Raw genomic sequence first — 24,933 nt, 5'->3', positions numbered from 1 at the left:
ACTGTGTCTTATCTTAATCCTCGAAACGCACCGGGAGAAATTGCGCGCAAAGAGCAGCAGTTGTCCTGGAGAAAAAAAAGGTTTTACTGCTGGTTTAAAGGGTGTACGCTGGCATTTGCCCGTATTAACTTAAAGGTTTGTGTTTTCCTGTGTCGACTTGGGAGCAGCGGACAGCTCCGTGCGCCCAGATGCTGCTGAGGCGGACTGGAGATCTCCTACAGACCCGTCTGCCTCTGGCTGCTCTGATTGGCTGACTGCACTGACAGCTCTGCACATGATTGCAGGAAGAGAAGCCCGACCCCTTTCACTCTTCCTAGAGGAACCATTCATAAACTACACAAGTCCAGCTCACAGCTGAGTGTGGACGAAAGTGAGCTGGGCCACAGAGCAGAGAGAATAACAGCAAGAAGAGATGAGTGGTCACAGGCGGTGTTTTAGCCTCTAGCGTCTGCAGCCCTGGACACGGATGACAACCCAGATCCTGAATATGAATCTACCTAGCCCTGCTGGAAGTGCTCAGTTGGACTGATATTTAGCAGGCTATTGCGTTGCATCCCTATCCGTTTCCTCCTCCTCACACTGACGTCCATCCGCTGCAAAAGCAAGAAAAAAAAAACTTTGATTACTCATTTTTCCTGCACGGGGAAGCATTTGCCTCTGGCTTTACCGGTAAGCATTGGATCCGTCAACTTACTGCGACTCTCCGGTGTACAGCCCGGACCTCTGCCCAAACATGATTGCGACGCAGGCAAAGCTGGTTTACCAGCTCAACAAATATTACAACGAGAGATGCCAAGCTCGCAAAGCGGCCATTGCGAAGACTATAAGGGAGGTTTGTAAAGTGGTGTCGGATGTCCTGAAAGAGGTGGAAGTGCAGGAGCCCCGCTTCATCAGCTCCCTCAGTGAGATAGACGCACGCTATGAGGGGATGGAGGTCATCTCCCCCAATGAGTTTGAGGTGGTGCTTTACCTCAACCAAATGGGGGTGTTCAACTTTGTGGACGACGGCTCCTTGCCCGGCTGCGCGGTGCTGAAGCTGAGTGATGGCCGTAAAAGGAGCATGTCGCTGTGGGTCGAGTTCATCACCGCCTCGGGGTACCTATCAGCCAGAAAGATCCGCTCCAGGTTTCAGACTCTGGTGGCACAGGCCGTGGACAAATGCAGCTACCGTGACGTGGTTAAGATGGTAGCGGACACCAGCGAGGTCAAACTACGGATCAGGGAGAGGTATGTGGTACAGATCACCCCCGCGTTCAAGTGCACTGGGATTTGGCCTAGGAGTGCAGCTCAGTGGCCCATGCCCCACATCCCATGGCCTGGTCCTAACCGGGTGGCAGAAGTCAAAGCTGAGGGTTTTAACCTCCTCTCTAAAGAGTGTTACTCGTTAACGGGGAAGCAGAGCTCTGCGGAGAGCGACGCATGGGTCCTGCAGTTCAGCGAGGCCGAGAACAGGCTGCTAATGGCCGGCTGCAGGAAGAAGTGTCTGTCCATCCTGAAGACTCTGAGGGACCGTCACCTGGAGCTACCGGGACAGCCGCTCAACAACTACCACATGAAGACCCTGCTGCTGTACGAGTGTGAGAAACACCCGAGAGAGACCGACTGGGACGAGTCTTGCCTCGGAGACCGACTGAATGGCATCCTACTGCAGCTCATATCCTGTCTGCAATGCCGCAGATGTCCCCACTACTTCTTGCCAAACTTGGACTTGTTTCAGGGAAAGCCTCACTCAGCCCTGGAGGCTGCTGCTAAGCAGACATGGAGACTAGCGAGGGAAATCCTCACCAATGCTAAAAGTTTGGACAAATTATAAAGTGGTGGTTGAGAAAGAGCCGAGAGACATTTTGGGATAAAACTTCAGAGAAGGACAAAGATGATTCTCCAACTGATTCTCCAAGCAATGTGAAAAAAATCAGTAACAAAATAATGCAGCAAGCAAACAACAAAAACCTTTCTTTTTTTTAAAAATGGAGCAATTGGGCCACTGCCAGAGAGAAAGTGAAGGTACATTTTCAGATAAATGTAATAACTTTTAGTTGTCTTCTTTAAATGTTTTCACAAAGTGAAGAAACTTTTATTTAAATATATGCACAAAATCGTTAAGTGAAAGAATAAAATGTAGCGTGCCAAGTTCAATTTTTTCATTATGTGACTTAAAAAAGAAATGTTAATAAAAATGTTGCAAATTAAATTACAACTTGGCCTCGTGTCTTGACGTGTTGTGACAGCTGAGATGAGGCAAATCTGCTGGATTTTATTCTGTTATTGTCTGATGAAGAGAGTCGTTAAATTCACGAGAGGAAATCTAACCTGTTGTCAACACTGGCAAAAAAAAAAAAAGAAAAAGAAAAAGAAAAAGAAAAAGGAAAAAAAATCGTTTTTCCAAAATTTAAAGAAGGAATGTGCACAGCCGACTTCAGACCATACGTTATTTTTTACAATGCGTCACAGGCTCAGAAGGATTTTGGAATGAATGTAAATCAACGGGCTCGTGTTAATATACAGGCCTGGGAGCATCTCTGCTCTGTGTTTCAACAGCAGCACAAGGCCTGCAGCTAAACTGAAGCCTTCATCTGATTAATGCGGCTAAAATTCAGATAATGCACTGTGGCTTATGTGACACCTCTACAGTCAAAAAATATCTTAATGAATTCGGGTATAAAATTCAACATTCAAATAAATTCTCATGTTACTGAAATATATCAATTTAAATACACAACTTCACACACGATAATATCATGGAGTGTTAAACTGCACCAACTGCGCAAACACAACCAACTGTAGCTCAGCAGATCTCTATAGTCAACATGAAGTTTAGAGTTTGACTGTTTCTTATGTTTTAATCAGAGCACTTTACTTCCGTGTCATTTTTATTTTTGAGATCTGCTTACAGTGGGGAAAAAATATACTGCACACCAGAGAAGGATGATCACTGCTAAAGGAAAGGCCTGATTCAATTGCTGTTCTGATTTTTCTCATAAAGATAGTTTGATAATTTATTTACTACAAAACGTTGTCATTTCTTATTACCTACCACTAAACTATGTGAAACGTTTTTTGTGGTGTTAAGCCTACTTTTCAGCTTTACAAAAATGTAATATTCATTTAGAAAAAAATAAAAAGAAAGACCAGTTTTACATTCAATAAAAAAAAAAAAAACAGTGAGAGAATAAATTCTTTACATGATGCTTTAAAGACAAGCTTGGAAATGCACTTGGAAAGAGTGCTATTTATGCTCATTTAAAATAATACTTTTATATATATACTGAGATATTAAACGTATTCATCACTGTTCCATTGAAATGTAGACCGACATGTAGCATTTCCCAGCACGATGGGAAATTCGAGCATGGCTTCAATAAGTGACAATTTGAGACGGGATCAATGGAGCTCGAGTCTCTTACCTTCGGATCGATGGCCTTGAAGCTCGGCTCGTCCTCATCCACCTCGAAGTACAGCTCGGAGGCGGTGATGGACAGGGTGCCTTTCACCACAACGGCCGGAGCCACCAGCTGAGCACTGGCGCTCAAGTTTATTGGGCCTGGAGGACACACACACACACAAGCCGGTCAGAAAACAAGCAGGGTGTCCTCTTGTCCGAGTGGGAAAATATGCTGGCTTTTTAAAAATGACAAACGGTAAAGGTAAACTTATTAAACGCAACAAGGGACTGCACTGAGTGGATGGCTATTTTCCTGCAAAGATAACTTCTAAAACACACCGTGGGCCTTCACTCTTGGACGTGGTGGACCTCCTGGTTAATTAAAGACGAAACTTGATCAGTGGTAAAGATAAACACGCGAGAGATAACGATAGTTTGAGTCTATTTTTAAAGTTGAGACTGCTTCTCCTGGCAATTATGTTTATACACAACTATTTTGCATTAGTTCTGCAGTGTTATTAAAGGCTAAAGACTTCGGCTACTTCAAACACTGCATAGTGTGTCGTTTTCCTCCTTTATAGTGGTTAGTAATCCGCAATTCACGCATGAATTAAAGGTAAACTAAGAAACACGCAGCTCTATAGGCTGGCCACTGTGTGACATAACCTTATAGCTCCTAAAATAAAATTCTTTAAGTCTAAGTAGCATACACTCGCAATAAAATGCAAAGTAAACATTGTAAAACTTTAAGACATAATTGTCAAAAATCGACAGTCCGTCAGCATCAATTGATTGCGGGCTGTGGGGTGAAGCTCTGTTTAATCTTTCATCAATCTTAATTTATGCCAGTATGACAATGAGAGCCCGGCTCAGGGGAGCTGTGGGTGGAAGCTCTGCCCGACTATGCACATATGAGGCATTGTATTTGCAGATGTGCGCTGAGGAGAGAGGAGGCTCGGAGCCCGGTCTGATTTCCCCGAGCACCCTCACACTCCTGCAAATGGATGGAATAAACAGATATATATTCATTCCTCTGCCTCTCGCGAACCCCGTGAGTACTGACATGTTATCCGTGGGTTGAAATAACATTTTTTGTTCCGTTCACTCAAAGACATTCAATTACACCTGAAGCAGACAGCTGCTTAAGAGGAGAAGCTGAACATGGCCCGACAACCTCTACTCAGTTCTCGCAGTATACACATCCGCTTTATTAGACAGGATTCAACGTTTAATCCTATTGTCATCCAGTTGCGTTATTTTAATAGCACTCTGAGCCTCATTAATGCAGCTTAGTCTGCTGAGCGCTGTCACTGCACAGAAAAATGAGGATTACGCTGCAATCCGATTAGCGGACTATATGATATTTAATTAACATTATTTAAATAACAGACATATCAGAGGCAACAAAGGTTTCACGACATCGCAGTTTGGTTAAAATTGAATTTAAGGTTGTGTTATAGTGGTTTGATCAGACTAATAGGCTCATGCTCCGAGGGGAGTTTAAGATTTTATTCAGGCAACGCTGCTTTTCTTGAATCAGATAATGTCCCATTTCAGTTCAGGGTAAGCAGTATCCTGGGATAAACTCTGCTACCGCTGGATAAAAAAATGTTTACAGAGTAGCTACTCAGGCCTGTGTGTATGTTTGTGAAGCAGACCTCCAGTGGCTGAGACAGAAAACTGTAGATACTGTGTTTGCAGCAGCACTCTCCTAAGACAGAGGTGCCATAACGAAAAAGTTACCCAGAAATATAATGATGTGTGCTAAGAAAGTGACACAGGTTCATTAAAGGCCTGATTTTCTTGTCCATAAGGAGTTCACCAACAAAGAATAAATTTAAGAATTTAAAAAAAAAAAAAATAGGACGATGACATTAGAGAAAAATAAAAACTTCAGTGATAACCTGCCATGGGAGATATGGCAGCTAGTGCACAAGAGAGTGCTACATAACTCACTAAGTACAGAAAGACTATGGAATTGCACATGTAGAATACAAAGCTATATGTAAATTACAATAACCTCATTTCTTTATTTTGTCTGAGCTGCAGGACAAAATCAACATTGAGGAGGGGTGACAGTGACTGAGAGGAAGATAAGAGAGGTGAAGAGGATGAGCTGCTTCTTTACCTGTTACGTTCTCCAGGTCCTTCTCGTCTAAGCTGGACAGGGTGTCATCGTCTCCGTCAAGTAATATCTCACTCTCCGAGTTTTGATTTCCCAGAGCCTGACTTCTGATGGACTGCTTGCCTTTGAGAATGTCCTCCTCGGATGCTATGGGAAGAGGGGCTCCTTTAATACATTTCGAACTTAAGATTATATACATGGAGTTAAATTAGCTTCACATTTGTATTTTAAGTAAACATAGAAAACCTGTTTGACTTTATTCCACTGCAGAGTTCGATGACATTCAAAGTTTTAATGATCATGTTTGAGCAGATTTCATTTTTAGCCAAACCCAAGCACCCAACAGACATTTTTTTCTCTGTGAAAAAACAGCAATTATGAGTAACCATTGCAAACAAGAAAACATGACAAATGATATGCTGTATCACTCTTCACTCCAGATGCGACTAATTAAGCTGAAATGTGCTCTAAAAAGAACTATTAGCTATTTTTGTTTTGGGTTTTTTTTTTTTTTTGGCTTTTTTTTCCACTGCCTTGGATTAAGCTAGAACTATTAGTGCTTCAGTGGTAAATAAAAAATGACCATCTCTTCCAACTGGTGATTACCATAACAGCCTCACATAGATTCAGAATCTAAAGAAAAAGATAATAATTTTCAGAACTGAATTAATTTAACAACCTTCATAAACATATTAATTTTAGACTACTTAGTAAACTAGCTTAGGTAATTAATTTTATAGAACATTATTTTTTGTCGTCTTCCAAAAGCAGGTATAAAGATAAGGTAGGGATAAAAAAAATAAAAGTTTTGCAAACTATAGCAGGTTTACCCTCAAATACAGCTATGTGCAAAATCGATCGAATGTGTGCTGCTCAACTTTGATTGATCAGTTAACAGGAATGCTGACTTGCAGTGTATTTCCAGCCTTGCAGAGTTGCATGCAAATGGGCAAACCGAAAACGGCAAACAAAACGAGGGAGACAAAAGACATAATCCTCACCCTAAATGCATTTTGCCCTTTAACATACATCAAAACAAAGCCAATTTCACACAAAGATTATCCAAACACGTTTAAACAAAATGGGGGTCGTACACTGCCCATTTTGATTTCAACTGAACATGACTTGAGGTTCCAAATGGATTATTTAAGAAAAATGGTAATCTGCAAACATTTAGAGAGCTCTGCATTCCCCTGTGGTGCATGGTAAGGATCCACAGACACAAGTCCACAATACATAGACTGTCTGGCAAGTCTTCCCTCTCTGTAAACAGAGCTGGCAACATAGTGAGAGCTTTCTCTCCTTCTGTGCATGGATGCATTCTAATCCAGCATCCAGGTAAAAGCAACCGTTTTAACCCAGTGAGTCTCTGAACACATAACTAGTATATTTTTTTTCATCGTCACCTGAGGGGAGATCAATTGCACTTCCTAAAAATGCACAGCCGCGTCATGTGCCTATATACTTTGAAACTGCTAGAAGAGCTGGGCTAAGAAATCTCTTGTCATGGAAAATATGCAGCTCACTGATATTTAGAATGGTCTTCCTGTAATTAAGCCTCCCTGGAGGATTCTTTAGTTAGCAGCACTGAAATTACTACCAGCTCCCCTAATACGTACCACATGCCATTGTATTCACACCAAGCAAGTGGACAGGGGACATGTCAGGTGAGCTTAGAAAACAGAGATGTAGTTCAACCTCTTTGCATTTAACTGCAAACATGCTCCGAAATTCTTACCACAATACGCAGACAGTGCTCACATACAGTATCGAGCCACTGTCTGATGCAACTAAACCCCGTGACTGGGCTGATCCAAACCCCTGCTCCTTCTATTACCCTAAAACACAAGTTATTAATAGCTCCTCAGTATAATACACACTGCAGAAACTGCAACCAAAATAATGACTAGTCAGCGTATTGTTTGGCTTAGCAGAACAGCAAGAAAAGGTATTTGGGCCAGACTTGTGTCCCGTACCACCAAGTATACATAAAAGAAAAATACACATAAGTGATAGGCTGTGTGCTAACCTCTAACTCCCCCTGTTCCTATACTGTTTATTATTTTCTTATTTTAATATGACAACCCTGAGGTTTTGGTAGTTGTGTGCGTGTGTGTGTGTGTGTGTGCGTGTGTGTGTGTGGAACTGGAATCCTGTGGAACATTCAAACTGATGAAATTGTGGTTCATCTTGGAGTACTTGGACATAAACAATCAAACTTTCTAATCAAATTGTGTTACTATAAAATATGGAATTAACCAATATTAAACTATTATAAAAAAAAATCCAGGGTACATTGAAAGCGTAGAAAAAAAAGTTAGATTCACACTCACAACTATCATTATCTTTTTAAAATTCAAGGTGTCATTTAAATTAAAGTCCACTTTAAAAACATTACCATGTTGAACAATCAATGCAAAGAGCAGGCACGCCACGTTAACAAAAAAATCTACCAGGGCACTTCAACCTCATCACTCATCACACAGGGAGCAGAAAACGTGCATAAATCCCAACAGGTTACACTTTTTCCAAGACCCCATTTCCCGACTGAGAGGTTCAACTACCTGCTTATACAACTCAAGGCATGCATGGTCACAGCAATTAAATTGTCAAAATTAACAAATTTGTTTTTAACGGGAGCGTAGCCAGGAGTGTGGTCATGAGGCGAGTATTGATTACCAGAACAGAGACATTAGTCTTCAGGTATTTACTCTGCCACCTCTGGTAGACGGGCCCCGGACCAGACAGAATCAATCCCCAGAAAAGATGGTTCTTCCCGGCCATAAATACATAACAGCCTACTCAAGCCTACACAGCAGCCACACACTCCTGTGGAAATCATCTTGGCACAGTATGAATGATAACAGTTGTCCGTATCCTAAATGCAGAAATGCACATTTTTCTCCATGTATCAGGGAAGAGACGTACATTTCCCTCTCCTTAAAAAGGAAAAATAAAACTTTGTTGTAATATATCGCCAAGTAAAAAATGCTAAATATTTTCCATTGCTTCTAATTTTATGATCATGTGTGAGATTTGAAAAGTGCTGCCACAAGTAGCTAGAAAATTAGGGTAAATTCGGGCTTGATCATATACTAAATATTTTCTTAGGGAGTGAGACTGCATTTTCCCCTCTGCATCTGATGAATATAATTACAGCCAGATATGACCTTTGTGCTCTGTTTGAAAACTCAGCCCTGCATTCTCATCTTGAGCTGCACTTCCGTAACAAATGTCGGGTCGACTAAAACAAGACGAAAGGTTACATCAGAAAATGGATGCCGTCAGGCTTCAATGTCAAAGAGTTATTTTAATGATATATTCCCATATTTCAGCCAGGCAGCATACTCTCTTGAGGTAGCATACCCTTGCCACAACTGGCTGCTGGCTATTTTTACACAGACTTGACTTTGAAACCAAATGTTGTTTGCAGGAATTTGTCTTTTTTTTTTTCCCTCCAGTGATGAATATATGCTGCACATAAACTGAAACAGTTTTGAATAAAATTGAATACCAGACCAAATAAACCAACTCACAGAATGCCTTCAACACATTTTCTAAAAGAATTGGTGACAGAGCCATATGTGATATGTCTGTTCTCTGTCATGATATAGCTGAAGGGTAAACAAAGAGGAATAAAGATGGAAACAAAGTAAAATTCAGAGGATTGCTGCAGAGAAACAGCGACCAGCTGGACTGTGGCCTCAGTCTCCAGCTGCTTGCAAACTGCAGTCATTACTGCAGACCAGAAGTCTCCCAGGATCCTCAGATCCTCAACACTTATTGCTTTTAGATCACATTCTTATTGACTCCTGTCACACCTGCGATTTGTCTTTGGGAATGATGTCACATTTAAGGGACTTTTGCAGGTGACACAATAAGGACATTTTTGGTCCAGAAATGGCCATGCATTTGAGAGAGTAACTGACTGAACTGGTAAATGTTGGCCCAGCATGACGGTGATTGCAAACCCTGGTGTGTGCTGAATCTTTGCAGAAATGGGGGATTACATGCACTCTAGAAGAGAAATGCGACTCCTTGCGTTAATGCATGGACATGTGTCATTTAGATCCTATGGTTATAAGTAACTGCTGGGGATTTCAAGTTGTTCTCAGACAAGGCTTATTGAAAATCTGCACCTGTCTTTATGGAGACGTTCACCAAAACAATGGCGAAACAGTGGTGGACAGCTAATGGGATCTATTCCAATTCCAAAGGAAAGGGTAATCAATGTTATTACTTTTAATGACAACTCTTAGGGTAATAGCAGAGCATTGATGAAGTTTTTCCAAACCACATTTAATTTTCCCTATTCTTTAAGAGGTTCAAAGAACAATGTGGGCTCTTTCTTCAACAAAAGTGTTTGCATTTCACTAGCATAATATTTAACCTTAAGGACCAATACAAAATCTGACAATATCAGACATTAAATCAATAAATTAACCATAATTGCACAACTCAAAATACATTTCATTTTGACTACAAGGGGCAAAGCCAATTATGCTACAAAGGAATGCATCAAAGGCATAAATCCCGAAATGACCCCTCAGTGGAACGTAAAAATCTCTTTGAGGACAAACAGAAGAGGGAGAGCGTGAATGTTACTTACCACTGATATCAGCCACTGTGATGCAGTGAAGGAAAAAAGAATGACAAATTTTCACATTTCATTTTATTCACAGCCACTCAGTTTAAAACTGAATTTCTGATTAAATCCGTGCTAACACTCTGGTTATTAGCCCAGCTTTGCATAATGGGACGCAGGGTATGAAATTACCTGTGTGAAATTCAAATGAGGGTGCTATTTTACTGTGTCTTGTGGTACAATAAATCTTTTATTGCAATGGGAAGACAAATTTTTATTGCCTTGTACCTGGTGCTACCACCAAGCGAGTAAGACAGGGAGCGCAAACAACAGACAGGGATGAGGGGACGTGGTGCATGGGACTGACCGTGTTCGGCCGCGGCTTTGAGCGTAGCCTCTGAGTGAGTGGATCCAAAGGGGTTCCTGATGAAGCGACGTCGCCGCCTTAAATCGTCCTCCCAGTAGTCCAGGCGCCAGAACTCCCTTGGCCGGCTGCAACGAGACAGAAGTAGCACATGTGTTAGCAATTACCAGCCAGCATGGTATAGCAGCCCAGCATTAGCGCTCGGTCCGAGCAAGAGTACATAAAGCCAGCATTGTGTTTGGTGTTTTTTTTTAACCATCAGAATCACTCTTTAAAAACATTCCCTTACACACACTTTTAGACTCAAAATCATTGTATCCCTGTCCTTGACACTGACAGTATCTCCTTCTCAGAGGCTAAGATGTTCTCTCTATTTGCCTTCTTTTTTCCTCCCTCTTTCTCTCTGAGAAGGTGAACTGAGCACTAAGTACCATCACAGAGGAATGAGCAAATGACAGCGTGATCATTTTCCATGCACTTTTGTGGCACGTGCTTCCATTCTAGGCTCATTTCAAGCCCAGCAGGATACCTCTTGTCAGGACTCATGGCAAGCAGGATAAGGAGAAGGCCATTACAAACACAGAGGAGGGGGTGGATAGCATTACCAATATTAATCAATGTCTATAGGCTAAATTTTTCTTACCAATTTACATCTCCCTTTACCAGGCCTGGTCGGTAAATCATTCTGCTCTAAAGGAAAAGAAAGTGTTAGCTTTTGATGAGAAGTCACTGCCATATAGCATCGTGCCTGTATACTGTGTACCTGTCTATAATGAAATATCACTTTGATTTTTGAAAGTGATTTAATTAAAATATGATCTAAAATATTCATTATCCATGGCCCAGAGGCACCACAGAGCACAAGAAAATCACTTTTGAATTACAATGGCAATTTTTTATTCTTCCAATTTAAAAGGCTTTTTAATTTAAACTCTACCGAACAACAAAGCCCGTCATTTGTCAAAATGTAAAAACTGCTCATGTGTTAATGATTAACAACTCAGGTGCGGAAGGAGAAACAACATGCACTTGGATCTTCAGTGAGACTAAATCCTGACAGTTGGACTCAAATCAAATAGCTGTTTTACTTGAACTAAATGTTCTCATGAATAAAAAACACTTAGGAAACACGAAAGTCCTACCCTAGGCTTTTCCTGAGGTTGTACTCTAGTTGGGTTTCTATCTGGTCTTTATACTCTCTGAAGGAATTTACAGTGTTTGATGAAATACTGCAAATGTCTTTAATACCACTGTGAGATGGATGAAAATTAGCTGATCAGCAGGTAAACGTAAATAATAAAACATAAATTTAGATATGTACTTCATAAAAACACTTAGTCACCCACTTTTCTTTTTCCATAGAAAAAGAGTGAGCAAAAACCAAAGTAATGTAAAAAAAAAACCAAACAAACAACACAGTCTAAAGCAAAATTTTAAAATCATGACTAGGTCGTTCATAAGTGGCTGCAGTGTATCCTGTGAAGGTGTAGGAAGACACAGTTTATGGTTTCAGTGGCATAAGCTCTGACGGGAGAACCCCAGCATACTTTATGTGTTCTACTCTTGAACGCTGCTCTAGCTGGGGGCTCCTCACAAATCTTCAGTCCAACACCAATGATCACACAGGGGCCTCTAAAAGGGAAAGGAGCTTTACGCAAGCAAACAAATACAATTTCCAAGCGGGTCCTTTAAAACCTTGTATGCCTTGGCTAATGAAAACCACTGATTATTTGAAGTATTTGAAAAAAAGAAAAAAATCTGTCTCAAAATGCTGCTGCTCATATTTTAAGTTTGGATGTAAAGCAGTTTGCTGAACGCATTTAATTTGGTCCATACAGTACAGCCATAGAATACAAATATTATATGTTTGACAGTATTTAGTGCAATGAAAACTATAAGAAAAATGAATACAGATTTAGCATATTTGGAGCTGTAAATACTGAGACAGTGTGTGTGTATGTGTGCAGAATGGAAGTTGGAAAGACTCTGGGGACGCAGGTCTGTGCAGGACCAGATTTCGCTCCAGTGACAAAGACCCTGCTCCATGTTTGCATGTGATAGTCTCTGAACGCAAATGGCCACTTCATCATCCTGCCTGCAATGGCATTCATCTATGAAAATAATTATCAAGGTTGTGCATGGCGCACAGCTCCGAATCAGGACGCACTCGTCTCTCATCTCATGGAAGAGGGGGGTCTGTCCCATTCACACAATACACATTAATCCATCAGGAGGGGAACCATTGGCTGGAGTAATTAGTCACAGCATGGGGGGACCACCTCTGCCAGTCATATTCATCCGGCACACCATGAACAGGCGACAATGGAAGCCCTAATGATGGGGTGCTAGAAGAGGTGGACGGACGATGAAAGATACCTCGTCATCAATCCCTGATGAGCGCCACCGTAACAAGAATGGAGATGTAGAGCGCTATGCAACCCCCCATACCGTACACTGAGTGTGTTTCCACAAAGATGATAAATTATTCAGAGCTCATCCATCCTCCTAGGGCATCCCTGGCAGAATTTACTGAAGAGCAATTCTTCAAAATAACAACAATTAAAATAACAAAGGGCCAGCGTTGTGCTGTGGCTCACGCCAACCACTTGTGTAATTAGTAATTAGTTCGGTCATAAAAGGTGTCTGGAAGGCCGCTCGTTAAGCCTGAAGTGACTGTTGTCTGATGATGAAAGTGGCGGAGAGACACACACAGAGACGGAGTGTGTGTGTGTTCCTTAAAATCGTAAGCATTGCTTGAATATACATCACTGCTTGAGAGCCTTACATGAAGCTCTGGGTTTGCACGTGTTACGAAGAAAATGTTGAGCCATACCTATTCTTTCTAATGTAGACCACATTGGCTACTGATGAAACAGGGTCCGGAAGAGTTTTATGTGAGGTAGTAAAGATTAATTACCTTTTTTTCCCCTTTTCTTTAAACATCTTTTGGATGTTCTTCAAGATGCGAGTTGTAAATTTGAACAAGTTTACCAACAGAGAGGGGGAATGGGGCAGCTCAGGTTTCTCCTTTTATGCGGCCCTGATGCTCTTACTCCCTAATCAGTTAACAAAACAGTTATGCCTTCAATTTAATAAACTCAACACAAACTATCAACACGCTGCAAGAAGATATTTTACTGGTGGGTTCTTGAAGATTTCAATTGCGCTACTAAATTGTCCATTACCATCAAAACAGAGCTGGTGTCCAAGTAGATCTGGCATTGCTTGGTGACATACAAAACAAATGGTTTAATTGTATGGAGTGTTCAGAATGAGAGCTGGTTCGTGATTAATGAAATGCTTATTTGGAAAGAACAGCATTTAGAAAAGTGGAGGGCCAAGTGAGCTACATTAAAGATGTCCTCTACAATAAACCATTCCCTGACACATCTGTGCTGTTTACCCACATAACAAGCAAGAAGCACATCCATTTACACAAATGTATCCCAATATGACAGCTGGTGACTGAAATCACATTATTTCATCTTGCTCTAACTTGTGCTTTTAAAGCACTAGTCAGTATAAGGTCAGTGGTACTAAGTGTCAGTTAAAATACTATAAAATGTTTAACTTTTATTTTAATTTTATAGATGAATGGATTATATTTTTTAAGGTTCTTGATGGTATTTTTTTCTTTCTTTTTTTGTACATTATTATAGTTTTCCTGCAGCACCAACCCTATTTCCCTTGGGAGGTATTAAGGTTTAATCCTATCCTAAATTTAATACTAATCTAACATTAAGAAACCCTAAAACAATCCCAACCGAAGTCACCTCTATTAATCATCACATATTACTGAGATTAGTGGGTCTCCAACTAGTTGTGTATGATGGCCAGCATTGCTGCTTATCATTATCAAACGGCCGGTTTAAACATGTTAATAGATTGTCTCGGCAGGTCTGATAGCGCTGCTGTTTGAATGGCAACGATTGTTCATTTGCTGACAAGGACAAATGATTATCATCCATCAACATCCAATCAGAAAGGACTGTCCAGAGACAGCTGCATCACAGATTTTTCACCATTTTCAGTCTTTAAAAGTTTGTTCTTGCTTTAAAACTGACATTAAAAACATAAGATTTCCTTCCAGGTTATTTGAATTCGGCTTTTTCGGAAAGGTGGAAATTACCTGGTGGAACATGGAGAGGTACAGAAACTACTAATGCTTTGCATGGGTTTATCTTCAAAGCATTTGATATTATGTAAATGATAACATGACCTTTATCATAGCAAGCAGGACATGCAGAGTGAATATGCTTTCATATATCACTACAAGCGACTGCACTTTGGCACAAACAGTCATTCATAACCTTTCTGCTAAATTAATTTGGGTACAGTCAATGAGACCTGCATATGCAGAATAGATTTCTCTCCTTGCTTATTTTATATTAATGCCAGTTCCTATTGGCAGTCTTCAAATTGCTCAAACATTGCTGCTATCCCCAGGATCATTTTGCTTTGATTTGCATAAACCATGTGTTTAGAAGAAACGGGAGAGCAGGAATAGATTGAGGATTTGTCATGTTGAGGACTGGTTGCTGGAGCACTGGCTCTTTGTCAAACGGTGGCAGCGATCGCTTCGAAGGTATCTCCAGACTCAAATTAAAATGAAACAGGACCAAATACCTTCCCACTGAAATTGTTTGGCATGATTAAGTCTTGCCGAAGTGATTTTCTATATGTGCATTAATGCTTATCCTTCCCTCTCCAATGATGTGTACAGGAAACCATCTACATGTGTGTATGTTAATTTACCTCGGTTAATGTTGTGTACAAGATTTAGCAGAGGTAATGTTAGGGTCACAGACCCAGCAGCATTTCCATCTTATTCACTGAAATGACAGTCCACATGTAATCTTGCCCATCCTTATTATTATTCACAGGATCAAGTCATTTAATTTGTCTATTTTTTTTAAGAATTTAAATATTGTGCATTGAGTGATCTGATATGTAATGAAAAATATATTTATATTATATAAATATATTTTTTTATATTTAATGAAAGAGCATTCAAGTGATAGAGAGAAAAAAAATTAAACAAAAAAACTAAATTTAAAATCTGGCTTACACATGAGTTCACTCACACTGAAACAAGTCCATGTACATCTTTTGGTTATCACTCTCTTGTTAACTCCCTTTTCACTGAATCTCCTGCTAATACACAAGAGTGCACACATTCAAATTACCAAGACAACATAAGCACCCACCACTCCTCCCAATTAACTCCAATTTATCCAAGAGCTTTCAAATAGCGATCTGAAAAAATAGAGGGAGTGATATTGCATCTCTGCAACATCACCGGCTTGTGAGGATCAAAGTGCTCCCATGGGTGGGAGGCAAAAGGCTTCAGACTCCCCACAATGCAGTGCAGCCAAATGAAATAATGCAAATCGAGCCCTAATTACCGCCAGCTTAGCGTGCAGCTTCCAATTAGCAGCAATTACACTCAGTATAAATTCACCAACAAAAAGCCAGACAATTATACACCGATTATATCAGATTTCATGGGAGGTAAAAGTGCTGTGTTTAGTAAGGTTGTAAATATTGACCAAAGGACAGGAATGTTTAACATGCTGTGAAAAACAACTATTTCCAATCCAATGAAAAACATTTATTCGTTAATGTTAAAATAGCTTCAGTGTTTGCCTCATGAATATTATCTGAGCATCAAAGACATAATAAATAGTATATACAGACGTCCACTGCAACAGCACTGAAGTGGTACCATCTGTATTTTTGATGAAGAGTCACATTTTTCCTGTGATTTTGACAACATGCATTTAAGGCCATTTATCACCACCACAGCGAGGTAATGAGGGCATCCAGTGGACCGGAGTTGCATAATTCTGCCATTACTGGCCCATTGTAATAATCTTCTGACCTCTAGCTTTCAGAGCTGATCTTGAATGGTATGACAAATCTGAACTCGTACCCACATTTCCAACACACCCCAAAAGAAAAACACAGCGGTGAGGCTCAAGGTCAGCTTTAGGGAAGGTTTTTTTTTTTTTTTTTTTAGGTCCAAAAGTCCACATTTATGGGACTTTACAGCTCAAATGCCACAACTAAGCAGTATCACAGTAGGAGAGTTTGTAAAAAAGCACAAATCTGGAATAAAAAGCCAACCATCACAAATTTCAGTTTAATTTATGAAACAGCACATAATTAGATAAAAAAAAAGAAACTGATCTTGCTTGTTAGCTCTTTACTACTTTATTAAACAAATCAGTCATGCCTGTATACCAGTGCGTCCTGCTTCAGTGTGATACAGGAGTGCAAGGCTCTGCAATCTCATCTAGCGAGGCTGTCTGCTATTCATGAGCACCTCCTCCCCTCTCTCCATCATAACGCTGTGCCCATTATACAGCACTTATAGCACAGTGCATGTGTGTCTGTGTCAAGTGCAGCAATTCCACGGCGAGGTGATTGAGACGATCATATAAACATAAGTCTGACTAACTATAATGGCCATGTAGTTATTGCTTCATTTGAGAAGATAAACTAAAAACAAAACAAACAAAAGAACAATGACAACAACAGTAGCATCCACCCAGATAAAGGCGTCCTTTTATATACATATACACCATATTAGGTACATTTGTGTAGTCTAATGCAATCAAATGGAAATGTTCAGCCAGAGATTCAATTATGTTTTACCATCACGGTCATGGTGGTGTTGTACAGGAATGTATTTTATTCAGAGGGGCTTCTAAAATTCTGCCTCCCTCATGTATGTAAATATGGAGGACAAAGAATTAGAAGCACCTCTCTTGAACATTTCTGACAGTGTCAACAAAAATTCAAAACTTTGTAAAGGCAGAATTTATGGCAGCACTTTTGTATCGGTTTGCAGTAGATTGCACACGTATCCCTAATAAAGTGGTATTGTGTATAAAGCTGACTTGTTGATTTCTATTTTATGTTATCAAAAACATTTTCATTTACCAAATATCTACAACTAACTGTGACTAACTCAACTGCTGTAAAAGAATTTCAGTCGATCTATTATCAATATCAGCTCTTAAAATCACAGAGCTTCAACGTCAAACTCCCCTGGTTTTTTCCCTATAAGGGTGGTGCTGAACTTGAACTAAGACAAAGGAATGGGGGTGTTAAGTAAATGTACAGAAAGAATAAAGGCTAAAGATGTATGAGTAAAGGATGACCCTCAGTCTCGCACTCTCTATACTGGGGAACATCGGTGTTTTATGTGTCCTTTTTCCTGCTTTAGTTGCACAAGAAAGTGCTGGATTCTAAAGATAAAGGCGATTTTTTGGCAAATGGTGAAAGTAGCAAAATAAATGGCCTGCTGGTCCCATGGTGTAATTACAGTGGCTAGAAGCATACCAATCTATCACGAGGAAGAGGGGGGGGGCTGACACGCTGCAAAGGGGTTAGTCAAAGGAGATAGCCTTTGACTAACTACTGGCCCCGGACAATCGATACTCGGCAGATATTGCATCCAGGGAGAAAGGAGGAGAAAAAAAGCCCTAAAAACTTCCCAAATGGTTTTTCATTCAGATATTGATCAGCACCCTTTTATCATGACCTTGCTCCACCAAGGCCATATACTTTCTTAAGGGTATATGAAACTCATAAATCTGAGAGTTGCTACAGAGTCACACTGAGCAGCGAGGCAGCGAGGCAGGGTGGTGTAATTGGTCTTTCTGGGATGGCCGCCTTCATTCATACTTCATAACAAGGATTCCATTACATTTCTGAGCTGCTAGGGATGGAAAGGGAAGAGAATGGACAATACCGATGGGGCAAAAACAATGAAGAGGATCCAAAAGGAATAAATGGGTTATAGTGAATTGGTTAAACTGAAAACCTTGTGTCCATTCTCACCTACAGCTTAGGTGACACACTATAGCAATATGTATATGTTATGTGGTCAGTACTTTAACCCGGTGGTGCCACCCCCAAAAAGGGATACTTGTACCTCAGAGGGGTAGTTGTTAGGGTGTACATGTGAAAGAGCTCTGCTTATGTGAAAAAAAAAAAAATATTTGGTTAAAAATGTATCCAGATATTTGTGTTTGGGAGGAAAACAAACATACAGTTAGGACTGCAAAAAGATGTGAGGTGAAAATTAAATAACTAGTCGAAATGCTCACCGTCTGCAGCTCCAAATAGTTTGAGTGCAAATGTAAAATTGATCACAGCTACTGAAATAAAGATGCCTAAAAGCTAGCATAAAAATCAAAAATCAAGACCAATGTCAACAATATCAACTTTTTCATAGTTGTGATGGAACATGAAAATCGAAGGGGTGGTTAAGTTCATGTGATAGGGCTGGTTTAAAAAGTTTTAAAAAAACAGGGTTGCTAACCACTGCATGCTTGTGGAAAAAAAATCATTTTCACTTAACCACTTTTTTTTGTCATTTTAAAGGATCCACTGAGCCATTTTTTTGAGTCTCAGTCTATACTGCCACACTTAACCATGCTAACATATGGACATCATCAGCTGTTAATATGTTCCACCATGACACTTTGTTACTATTCCTTACAACCCCAGCCACTGTACTGTATATACAGCTGAGGTAAATGTTATCATTAAGGCTATATTCTTATTCATATCCATGAGCCAGACTGCACGGTAGGGCCCTCGTGGCACGTTATTTTATGGAACTGATGGAACGCACGTCTGTCAAACTTGAACAGTCCCCCCAGAGATTTAAAGAACATCCTTTTTGTCCCCGTCACAACTTTTCTGTCCCAGACACATGTCACTGTGCATGATTAATGAGGTGGAGGGTTTCAAGTTAAACCCGTTTAAGGATGTTGGTGCTGGAGATCTCTGCGTGATACTAAGAGTCTTCCTCACAAAGATGAACATAAGAGAAGGCAGGCTCGCATGTCTTCATCATGTTTATGCTATATGTTTATGACGGTATCAAGGCAGATGGATGACCACAACTGGAGTCCCAGCTAATTGATTTTGAAGTAGTGGGGACGTGGTCCTAAAGGAAACAACTGTCTCTGCCTTAGATGAGACGGGAGCTGCTGACTGTTACAGCTGCCACTGCTCAGTACATCGGGTCATGTTTGTGTTTAGACTGCAAGTATTTATAAGCAAACCAAAAGCCATTACCAGTTAAAATGACCAGTTAAGCACTGTGCAAAGTAATGGACTTTTTTCAATGTGACGAAGAGCTAATTCAAAAGATTATCTCCTGCAGATGCAACTCAACAACCTTCCTGACTTAATTTTGCTGTAACATTTTACGAAAAAATTGGTTTTGAAACAAAAGGATTAGCTAATCCTTAAAAATTGGAGAGCAAATAATATTGAGTTGCTCAGTAAAAATGTAGAGGGAAGAAATGACAACTGAAAAATCTGTTGTATAAATCAGAATCAAGAAAGACTGAGGATCTGCAGTGTTTATTCTATTCCCAAATACAACAAAGGCAATCTGATGGTCAGATAAGTCAGCAGCTGCACAGTTTTTCATCCAGCAAACAAGACACACTCTCAACCTTGTACATACAGATTTACACAATTACTCATTGGTATGGCTTAGTATATACCGTAGCTAGAGGAAAGGATGTGGGGGGAAAAATGTCCCTGTCTTGTCTTTGTCTCCATCTCAACTTTTGATGCTTCAATGACAAATATCTCTCTCTCTCACCCCCCGTTCCATTCATCGCCCTCTCTCTTTCTCTTTCTCTTCCTGCCCCTCTCGTGTCGTGCATTTCCGAGAGCCAGTGTACTCTAAACAGTTATGTTCTTGTTTCCTATGGTTATAATCTCCACTGACGTGCTGGAGTCCCATTTCCTTTTTCAGCTCTGCGTGCACAGTACCAGCGCAGCCATAATGTACAGCGTGTCCATAAAACATGCACGCAAGGCAGAGCAGACATTGTGCAGACCTAGGCTTTAACACATGCATTACATTCAGTATTATGTATCATAATTGTGATTTAAGTCTGGAATGAACGTACACAAGTAGAGATGAATCTGGCTGCTGCAGCTTCATGCTATCATTTATTTAAAGAAAATACTATGTGAACATGAATGTCCTCACTGCAGCGAGCATAGCTCAATGGTACGTTCAGAGCATTATTAATTGATTACTTGGAAGCGATACAGTTGTAATCCAGAAGAGGAGGCTCAACAAAAGGGATAAAACTAACAAGGCCTGTTATGACTAAAGGAAAATGAGCAGTAGTGGTGCAATTTGATTTGATTCTTCAACAGAAAATGATTTAATGGCCCTGAAAAACCTCTTTTCTCAATCAGATTCTTAACATGCGTAGTGGTGTCCTACATCAATATAAAAACTGTGCCAAACTGTTTTTATTATTTCAGTCTATAGATTCATATATTTGTGTTTTTGTCTGTAGGTTGCACACCCACATAGTCTTGATTAAGCCATGATTTTGAGTTTTAAACTAAAAAATACCTACTCTGGGGGTGTCTTTATTCCAAACTTTACTTATAATTCTAATTTATGAATATTTAATTATATAACAGAAATAATTAAAATATGAAAACAAGTTGTCGGGGCCTTTAACAACGAATCTAAAAACTGATTGATCATTTGCTAATTACAGGATTTTAAATGTGAGGATTTTCTGCTTTTCTTTCTTTTATATCACCCAAATTAAATAAATCTTTAGGCACTGGTGAGACAAAAAGAAGAAAGAAATCTGGAGGCTGTGGGGTTAGGCTGTGGCAAGACTAAACAATAACTTAATCTCAAAAATAATGAAGAGATGAACTGAAAGTTAAAACAATCATTAGTTGCAGGTCAGGTAAGTACTGGCATACAAAGACAGTTGTCAGTAGGTCATGAAAAATACATACATATACTTCTTGCTCTGTGCTTACTCTGGTTATGCATTTCATGCTAATGCCTGCTGGCGCTGAAGCAATTAATTGATTAATCAATCCATAGAAAATAAAGTAACAAATATTCTTAAAATATATTAATTGTCAAATAGTAACAATTCACAAGTTCTAGGTTCAGATATTTTTCCAGTGTATAGGATTAATACATCATAAAATATCCAAGTGGTAATGAAAATAATCTTTAACTGCAACACTAATGAACGGCTGAGATGAGTAGTAGTAGTGTAGAAAATGGATATTACAGTTCTTGCTCTGTGCTTACTTGTTTATGCATCATGTACAGTGCTGCACTTCTAATGGATTTTTGATGTATGCTAACAAAAATAATAGTAATATCTAATTGAGAATTAATTTCTATAAGTTGCTTTACCCAGATTATCTGAAGAGATGTTAAAAAAGAACCTAACCAAAAAAAAAAAAAGAAAATTAAAATCAAATCAAGTGGTAAGACAAAACCATTAGTATTTTGTGCAGACACCATTCAGTGTCCTCTGCTGTATCATTAGCGGATAGGAGAGAAAAATCCTTTTGTGGGACTGTGAACGTTCTGCCCCGACTTCTTTCCCTCAATAGTGTGCTGGTGAAATGACATAGCACAAGATAAAATAGTAATGCTAATATCAATAGTTTGTCCATTACAGGTCAGCTAACTGTCCAGAGGAACAGTTACAAAGCTGTTCGTTTTCGATCTCACAAGGCCGATCAATACGGGGGCATACTGTTTCAATTTTGCCGGCATTGATTTTCTCTATAACACTCCAACCCTGAAGCATTCGTCTTTCTGAAGGAAGGAAGATTTGATTTACTGAAGAAAAATTGGAGTGCACATCACAAAGATTTTTTGCCGGGCGGGAGTTTGACATGCCAAAAGATGGATGTCCCTTGGCTGGGAAGCCTCTAGCCTAAGGGCGTCCATTAGAGCAGTGGTGCTGCAGAAAATGAGCTGCTTATATGAGAGAGGAGGAGCAGAGGGAGAGGAGTTGGTGCTCGGGGTGTGTATGTTTTGGGGGGACTGGCTGTAGGTGAGGATTGTTAGAGTAAACCGGGAATAAAAAGGGTGCTGATGCAGCCTTAAAAGAAAAAGACAAAGTAAGAGAGCAGCAAATGCCAGGGAGTATACCTAAACCTCTGCATCTTGACTAATGCTTCCAATTTCCTCAAAAAGACTGGTAACATCAATAGATTGTCAAAAACAGCTCTGGATAAAAAGTGTGCACACTGCTTCTACATCACACTACAACCTTTTTCTGCTGCAGTCATCTTCCTTTTACTTTCCCTGCTTCCTGCATCCAGAGTGAATTTCCATGGTACATTAGTCAGCCTATTAGAATGCAATAAAGAGAAGGTATGAGAGGGAAAAAGGAGGAGAGTAGTGCATGTCCCCAGAGACTGCGAGCTGGCGTTCTCCATCATCTGCCCTCATCTCCCCTCTCTGTCCGTCGACTTTGTCTAGGTGTCATATAAATGAAAGATGATTCCTGACCCAAGTAAACACCACAGCAGGCTGGATGCTCAGTGGACCCAAGCTCAAAGGGGAAAAAAATAAAAAAACTGGAGAGATGTGGAGAGAAAAAAATGACATCTGCCAGTTGTTTCATTTGTGGCCATCTTGCTACCTGTTCATTTACTTTTTTCCCCTCTTAAAAAGACAGCAGGCTGGCATGTTGTACACCTGAGTCTCAAGGCACTGGGACAGGAATGTATGGATGGACAGGTAGTCGCCCTATCTGTCTGGCTGTGGATCTGTCTATGTCTTGACACTAGATGACAGATAGATACTGCCTATGTCTGGTGGAAGGAATCCTCCCTGGACACTCGGCGTTACAACTGAAGTAGCTAGTGAAACCAGAAAGAGCAAAGGACAAGGAGTGAGGGAAAAAGAGAAAAGAAATTGTGTGTTGTGAAGAGAAAGGAGGACAGAGAGAGAGAGAGAGAGAGAGAGAGAGAGAGAGAGAGAGAGAGAGAGAGAGAGAGAGAGAGAGAGAGAGAGAGAGAGAGAGAGAAGAACCAAAGACAGAAAAGACAAAGCCAGAGAATGGAAAAGGGAAAATCACCTAACACCTCTTTTCTCCAGAGGCCAGGGCTGCTGTAAGCTGGATATTAAGACACAAATTGCATTCAGGCGGGTCACACTATGTCAAAAGATATTAGATGCCTGCCGTGAGGAAACAACAATTCCCATCAGCTTGTGAGAAAATAATATTTTCATTTTCAGACTCTTTATTGAATGGAAACTTTGGGGAATACAGTTTTTATGGCGTGTGAGCAGGCAGGCTTGGATTTTACACCCAAGCAACAAAAGGTCGTAATCATTGCTGCGTATTGTCTTTGTGCTCCTGGATTCCATTTTCACAGCTGGAAAAAAGGTTGTGGGTTTCATTGTTTGTGTCCCTCCTTCCCCTCCTGTTCTTATTTACAGGCAGGGATGTAGTAGTACCACACGCTTTGTGTACGAGTGGAATTAGGGAAAGAACAGCTCTTAAATTGGGACGCCTGCAGGTATGCAGGTGTGCTTGAGAGTTTTTGGGGGTTTTTTTCGTGTTCATCTTTTCCTTTTACTTATTCATTTTCTGGGCTTTGCAGCACCAGATGCTTCCCCTATTCTCCCATACCACAGGCTCTGGTGCGAAGCAGCACCACCTGACCTTCAAAGTAATTGACCAAAAATATTGATGTAATGGCACAGGACTGATTGTGATTTATTAAAAGAGCGCCGCACTCCAAGGCCCAGTGCCAATGGCTCCCTGCGCCCATCGGCAGCCATTAGGAAAACCATCAATAGCACAACAGCATAAAGGACCAGTAATGGGGGACTTTTCTGGCCAGAGCACATGGAACACAATCTCCATAGTAAATAGTATAGCCCTGTGTGAGTACACATGGAGACTAATAGAAAGAAAGAGACGGAGGAGGAGGAGAGAGAGGGAGGGAGATGGGATCAAGGAAAGAAAAATATGACAAATAATACACCACATCCTGATATAAGAGAACAAAATAGAGAAGGAAAACAAAGGCAGCCAGAGATAGACTCCTGATCCAATAGCAAACTAAGCCTCGCCAGACGAGTCTCCAGAGAGTTGGTTCAGTCTAACAAGCGCGAGCCAGCGGCCGTCTCTCCAGCTCACTATTACACACTACCTGCACAAATAGCCATCATTAGGGAATAGCTGCATTGGATTCTGCTGCCTATTTGGCGAAACAAACACAGAGGATAAGGTTCCCTCTGTTCTTAATGGGAGCGGAGCTGTTTAAATGGCTTTCATCTCTCTCCCGAGTCAATGCATCATTCAGCCCACAGCTGACATTTTCACCTTTGCAAATCTAATTTAATCAAAGTCATGAGTATTGGGGGATGAGAAAGATTATGACTAGATTAAAACCATTGCAGTGGTTTGAATAATTTTCAAGGGTGACAAAATTACATACTATGATCATTGTTCATGAAAAAAAACAAAACAGGTGCATCCCCTTGAGTGAAGGCTTTTCTATATAATTATTAACTAGAGTAGCAGTCATCTTTTTTTCAAAATATAACAAAACATAATTAACATAAAATATAGATTCAAATAATATTAATAAACTAATAAAACTAAACCCCGGAAACAAATGCCATCTATTAA

At 40.2% G+C, this 24,933-nt stretch overlaps 2 protein-coding genes across 4 annotated transcripts in view; one reads left to right on the top strand and one right to left on the bottom strand.

The window, feature by feature from the left end:
* The window catches only part of lrba (LPS responsive beige-like anchor protein), a 190,035-nt gene that overhangs the window by 81,728 nt on the left and 83,374 nt on the right, over positions 1-24,933 (bottom strand). For all 3 annotated transcript variants that reach the window (XM_041035968.1, XM_041035969.1, XM_041035970.1), the window contains exons 37-39: positions 10,460-10,584; positions 5,511-5,654; positions 3,405-3,541 (exon numbers count right to left, since the gene is read on the bottom strand). In XM_041035968.1, the coding sequence (XP_040891902.1) occupies positions 3,405-3,541; positions 5,511-5,654; positions 10,460-10,584 (406 nt within the window). The remainder of the gene's footprint in view (positions 1-3,404; positions 3,542-5,510; positions 5,655-10,459; positions 10,585-24,933) is intronic.
* On the top strand, positions 343-3,288 carry mab21l2 (mab-21-like 2). Its single transcript, XM_041035973.1, has one exon. The coding sequence runs from the start codon at positions 734-736 to the stop codon at positions 1,811-1,813; it is 1,080 nt and encodes a 359-aa protein (XP_040891907.1). The 5' UTR covers positions 343-733; the 3' UTR covers positions 1,814-3,288.

Source organism: Toxotes jaculatrix, chromosome 4, assembly GCF_017976425.1.
Source record: "Toxotes jaculatrix isolate fToxJac2 chromosome 4, fToxJac2.pri, whole genome shotgun sequence".
NCBI lineage: Eukaryota > Metazoa > Chordata > Actinopteri > Toxotidae > Toxotes > Toxotes jaculatrix.
Note: the sequence above shows the minus strand (reverse complement) of the source record. Positions and strands in the feature narration are given on the sequence as shown.

Excerpts from the sequence above, each read along its gene's own strand:
- mab21l2 (XM_041035973.1), top strand. The coding sequence starts at position 734 with ATGATTGCGACGCAGGCAAAGCTGGTTTACCAGCTCAACAAATATTAC.